This window comes from Oncorhynchus mykiss, chromosome 12, assembly GCF_013265735.2.
Source record: "Oncorhynchus mykiss isolate Arlee chromosome 12, USDA_OmykA_1.1, whole genome shotgun sequence".
Taxonomy (NCBI): Eukaryota; Metazoa; Chordata; class Actinopteri; order Salmoniformes; family Salmonidae; genus Oncorhynchus; species Oncorhynchus mykiss.
Window position 1 is genome coordinate 19,815,470 of NC_048576.1, and position 6,000 is coordinate 19,821,469.

Here is a 6,000-nt window from a genome sequence, read left to right on the forward strand (position 1 = left end):
AGGGGTTGAATAGTTATTGACTCAAGACATTTTAGCTTTTAATTTTTATTAATTAAAAAAATGTCTAAAAACAGAATTCCACATTGACATTGTAGGGAATTGTCTGAAAGCCAGTGACACAAATCTCAATTTAATCAATTTTAAATTCAGGCTGTAACACAAAGTCAAGGGGTGTGAATACTCTCTGAACGCCTTATGTAGTGTTTGTATGTGCTTTTGTGTTTGAGGTGGGGGGAGGGAGGGAGGGGTGTGAACAGCTATTATAGGTTATATTCAGCATCAAATTAAGTGAGGATTTTAAGTATTTTGTGTCATGATGTGATTATAAGGCACTATGGCTTTTTTTTCTTTTTTTGTGTATGAAATATAATGTGTGATTTATGCAGGCATGTGTGATATCCCAGACTGTTGATAAGATTCTATACTAGTCATTGACATTCAGAAGATCAGACAGAAGATGACACCTTAGGAAAGAAGAGAGTTAGAACTGAATTGATTATACAACTCACTTCTTTATGACGTTGACATCATCGCAGCAGCTCTGCCGCTGTGGTTTGAATATGTTCAGATACATACATATTTTTAAGTGAAACACAATGTAAGGCAAGATATTTAAAAAATCCCTTAGCATTGTAGATGTCTTCTGATGTAGAAGTCGACAGGTTCAAATGGAAAGTTCGGTCATGGCCCACCAGAGCCCATCTGAGTGTGTATGAGGATTACTGATGACACTGGGTAGCCATCCAGGTAGCACAAGTCTATACCCTCAACAGAACCTGTGCGTCCAGATGTAGAGCCTTCCCGCGCTCCTGCCAGAGGATGCAATCCTTGTGATAATCAGGTTACAAGCCCATGTAAGGATTAGACGGCATGTAAGCCTCGCAGCCAGCAGCAGCTTCCCAGCAGCTTCAGCTGGCTGAATATGGATGGAAAGCATCTGGAAGACAGCTTGTAACAGAGTTCCTGTGTATTTTCACTCCTTATGTACTCTAGCCAGGCTGCTGGGGATGTGGGTATAGCTAGAAGCCTCTCACTCCAGTAAAATAGTAGTCTGTGAATGAATATGGCTGAAGTTAGTGGGGGATACCGTATGTACACAGATGGATTTGTTAGCGGAGAAGAGCTCTGTGAGAGCTGATAAGATGTGGAGCCTACAGCATTCAGTTGTTAATAATAGAATAGACATCCATGTTTACATGCTGTGTGGGTGTTTGTACAAAATGAAAGTTGGGAAAACATTTTGTAATTTCAAGCACAGTCCAAATCCCGTAGCCAGGCAGAACATTCCTTCAACATAAAACCAGTGTGAATATTGAATTTGCGCACACACAAGCATGGCTGAGCTTTTAATTGGGATTATTATCTATTTTGTGTACATTATATATTCTTTATGCAATACTAATCCAATGATAATTTTGTGCTTCATAGTCTGACTTTGCGCTTCATAGCCTATCTATATTCTCTAGAGGAGGCATCTGATAGATGGTAAATATTTGCTCCTTGTCTTGCAGTGATCTGTTCATGGTTCTGGACCATAAAACCATGACTATGAAAGAAGAGGTGTTTTGAGATTTTGTCTTTGATGTCATAGGAAACAACTATTGCATTTTTTTTATCATCCTGCGCTAAATTTTCACACTTCGGCCTAAAAACTCCAAGCTGTCAGAAAAAGTATACTCTACCACTTCATAGAAGAAACAGTAGGGTGCAAGTCGTCAGTTCTATCACATCGTTTTTTCACTATGAAGTCTGAACTGTGCTAGCTTTATAAGCGCTATATGTGCTGTTTGGTTGCTGATTGGTGGCTTGAGAATCCACTGTGTCTCATCATATCAGTTCCAATGTGTATGAGAGTTCTCTACTGGTTGCAGATGTGCTGTTTCTCTCCCTCTTTCTCTGTAGGTCTGGAGCTGCTGTACCAGCCAGAGGTGGTGAGGCTGTACCTGTCTCTCCTCACTCGCAGTCAAAACCACAACACCCTGGAGGCAGCAGCTGGAGCTCTGCAGAACCTTGCTGCAGGTCACTGGGCTGTGAGTGAAGGGCAAAGGGGGAGAAGTTGATCTGAGGCTGTGGGAGAACAGAATATTTGTTTCTCATCCCCTCTCTACCCCCCCCCCCCCCCCCCTCTCTGTGTGATGGGTGTAATGAAATTAGGTTGAAAAGCTAGCATGTATATAAAAGTATGATATGTGAATCCTCACAAGTAGCACAATAGGGGTGTGCAATTTATACATGACATCCTTCTATTATTCTCTCTCTGTGCCTTTTCTCAGTGGTCCAGTTACATCCGGGCCACAGTTAGGAAGGAGAAAGGTCTGCCTGTCCTGGTGGAGCTACTGCGTTCAGATGGTGATAAAGTGGTCCGGGCTGTAGCTATTGCTCTACGCAACCTGGCCATAGATCGACGGAACAAAGACCTCATAGGTACATGCACATAAACACGTATGCACACATCAATGCATGCACACACACACACACACACACACGATACATAATTTTACCCTTTGCCCCATAGGAAGCTATGCCATGAGGGACCTGGTCAGTAACCTGCCCAGTGGTCAGCAGCGACCAGCCAAGAACCTGGAAGGGGACACAGTGGTGGCCATTCTGAACACTATCCATGAGATCATCTCAGACAGCCCTGAGAATGCCCGTGGTCTCATACAGGGTCACGGCATCCAGAAACTGGTGGCCATCAACAAGACAAGGTAGATTATCATAGCATAGTATCTTTGGTGTTGGTTATGGGAGATGCTTTCAATTGGCGAGATGCTCAGTTCACCGTGTTGTACTCTCTCCTTTATGCTAGCTCTGGTTTATTCTGTTGTTTCTTTGCTAGCCAATCTGTGCGGGAGACCAAAGCAGCATCTCATGTCCTACAGACAGTGTGGGCCTACAAGGACCTGAGAAATAGCCTCTATAAGGGAGGCTGGAACAAGAGCCACTTTAAGGTTTCACATGGCATGCTGTAGAAGGCTGTATTCCCCATTCACTACACAGTCCAAATGGGTTGCACAAACACAGTCTGATATTGAGCACTGTATGGGACACAATTAGTTCATAAGGGCATACTGAGTCTTCTTTCTTTTTTACCTTCAGTCAACCACTAGTGGAATACCCAAAAAAACTAAGAGCGGAAAGGCAGCCTATGATGACATCACACTCCCTCTGATGGAGAAAAACCAAGGTCAGCATGAGACTGTAGCTTCAGCATAAGTGTGTGTGTGTGTGTGTGTGTGTGTGTGTGTGTGTGTGTGTGTGTAGGGAGATTGACATCGAAATTGGAAGTCTATCCATTCCTGAAGACATCGGGAAATGTCTTCAAAATCGGCCACTAGGGGCAACAGTGAGCGCTATTACTATCAAGTAGACTTGAGTAATCCCATGACTCTGGATCAGGTTAGTTGTTTGATCCCAGTCGTGGACACTGTTTTTTGTCATATCCCAAACAATAACCTTTACCTTAACCATTTGGAATGAGTGCCTAAACTTTACCCTTAACTCCGGTTTGGAGAAATGGAACATACAGGGCAGCAGGAGTCAACCCAGGGATTCAAAAACACTTCAATATTTGATCTTTGGAGCAAATTCGAAATTTTCCTCATTTAGAGAACGTGGATGAATGTCTAATTCTGCAGTGAGACTGTGAGAACTTGTTGAAAGTGTGTGTGTTCATGCAGATGTAGGATCTTCATTTGAGCCAGTTTTCTACAGTAGGAAAATAATCCTGCAGCCAGAGGACATTTGGATTATTATGTGGATTGCAATGAATGGACATTTGTCTGTGTTTCTTTAGGGCAAATCAATTCTGAAATTTCAAAGTGGAAATTACAAACTTAAATTTTATAAGCCTTTTTAAAACTCAAATACACTACAAGTTTACATTTCCTGCTGTGCAGGAAAATTGTCAGAAACAAAAGAGTGATTAAATGAAGATCCTACATCTGTGTGTGAGCCTGTTTCTTGTCATTTGAACACAAAATGACCTTTGTTTATTGTATCCTGTCTGTTTTTCCCACAGATGGATACTCCACCGTGGAGCAGAGTGACAGAGTGGGTGATGGGTTACTCCAGGTCAGTAACACGGTACATATGAGCTCCTTACTATACCTAAGGTCAGGAGTTTTTCAATGGTGACTCACAAGATTTTAAGGGCCAGCGCAGTGAAAAATGTGATTTTCTTGTGTTTTATATCTATTTCCACACTATGAGGTTGGAATAACACTGTTGTAGTTCCATTTTATTGTAAGAGCTGTTTTAAAAGACTGAAAGTCCTACCAGTTTTGGTGGGATGGAGGTTTGGCTTGCCTAGTGACATCACCAGAAGGTAAATTAGTTAGACCAATAAGAAAGAGTTCTAAACCTCTCTGCTAATAACAGCTATTTTTCAGTTTCCCCACTCAGACCACTCCCAGACAATCCTAACAAAATTGTTCCTTGAGAAATGGCTCTTTACTAAGAAGCTATTTTTGTGTTTTTTTTATTTTTTTTTTACAATTTTAATTGAAAACAATCACAGTGTGGTACTTACCTGTTACTCATAAATGATTTGATATTGAGATACAAACAGCCGCATTGGACCTTTAACTAAATAATGGTTCTATTTTGTTGCAGAGTATCCCAGAAAGGAAGCACTTCATCAGGGCTGGAAGGCCTGCGGTGGGTCTGGTGGAACGCAAACCTCCACCCCTCGATTCCTGGGTCTGAGGTTGGCAGAAGGGATTATAGCGCAGGTAAATTACATTTCACTTAACCATTTTAGGATTGATGTTATACACATGTTCATTGCTTTTGCTATTGGGGGAGTCATAGATTACGAAAAAAATGATCATTGTTCTTTTTCTTTACAGGAGACGTGGCAGTAAAAGAGCAAGTGGAACATCAACATTTGTGGAGGTCATTGTGGTGTTTATTCTTTAGACAGACTTTCTGTAGGTCAATTCACCATTCAGGACAACATGGTTATTCTCCCGCCAGAAAATCAGAATGGAGTGAATATAGGATCTTACATTTACATGTTCAAAGTGTTATTCAAACTCTGGCTGTAGTTGAACATAACCTCTACTATATTTGATACTTACTGGACAGTGGGATGAGTGGAGTGACACAGCTGAATGTAGTGCAGGATGAAAAACACAATACTAACACTTTCTATGAAATTAGGATTTGTCAAAACAATTTTTTTTCTTGACCTGCCTTTTCCTCCAGTATTTCCATACTGTGTTGTTTCACTCCTGCAACTTGTGCATTACTTTCATGTGAGAGACAAGTTGGAAATGGGATTGTAAATGTGTAATAAAATATTCATATTCTAAATGAAGGCATTTATATTGTAATATTCATGTTATTTATTAACAGTTGTGAACGTTATCTTGTAACCAAAAATGGAATGGATACGTTAACATTATACACTACCAAGTAATAGTGCCATTTTATCAGGAGCTGACATGATGAACTTGCTATATGCAGTGTTTGTTCTTGCATCGCGATGTTGAACTGAAAATGTAAGCAAATAAAATCCATAATTTCTCAATGTTGTATGGACTTAAATTTATCATATTTGTTCTCGTCTTTTTCTATTAGGACAAGGGCCTGTGTATTCCACATACAGTTTAATAGGGAATGTATCATTGACGCAGCATGTTGCTTAGCAGTTGTCCTGTGGTTATTTTACTTTCAGCATTATTTTACTTTCAGTATTGATCGCTGTCTTGCTAAACTACAGTGCTTGGAACAGAGACGAGAAACACGAACGAAATGAAGGGTGTGTTCGGAGTGCGCTTTCGTAAATTCAGAGCATTGTCAGATTGTCCGTTCATACCCTTACATAAATTCAGGCCGAGAAGTGACTGTTGACGTGTGCAGTGCATCCCTGGTTCGCGCCCTGGTCGGGGCGAGGGGTAAAGTCTCCAGCATTATTAGTTAGCTAATCTCGAACCGTTCAACCCGGCAGTCAAGCACCTGTAACAGTATAGACTTTACCCCTCGCCCCGACCAGGG

The 6,000-nt window shown here is 41.1% G+C and overlaps 1 protein-coding gene across 3 annotated transcripts in view; it reads left to right on the forward strand.

Moving 5' to 3' along the window:
- The window catches only part of LOC110537150 (armadillo repeat protein deleted in velo-cardio-facial syndrome homolog), a 30,993-nt gene extending 25,454 nt beyond the window's left edge, over positions 1-5,539 (forward strand). For 2 of the 3 annotated variants that reach the window (XM_036937148.1, XM_036937146.1), the window contains 8 exons: positions 1,903-2,030; positions 2,274-2,424; positions 2,516-2,708; positions 2,840-2,951; positions 3,100-3,187; positions 4,022-4,086; positions 4,615-4,733; positions 4,851-5,539. In XM_036937148.1, coding sequence (XP_036793043.1) covers positions 1,903-2,030; positions 2,274-2,424; positions 2,516-2,708; positions 2,840-2,951; positions 3,100-3,187; positions 4,022-4,086; positions 4,615-4,707 — 830 coding nt within the window. In that variant the 3' untranslated portion in view covers positions 4,708-4,733; positions 4,851-5,539. The remainder of the gene's footprint in view (positions 1-1,902; positions 2,031-2,273; positions 2,425-2,515; positions 2,709-2,839; positions 2,952-3,099; positions 3,188-4,021; positions 4,087-4,614; positions 4,734-4,850) is intronic. The other variant, XM_036937147.1, reaches the window with a different exon arrangement.
- Positions 5,540-6,000: the final 461 nt, after the last annotated feature.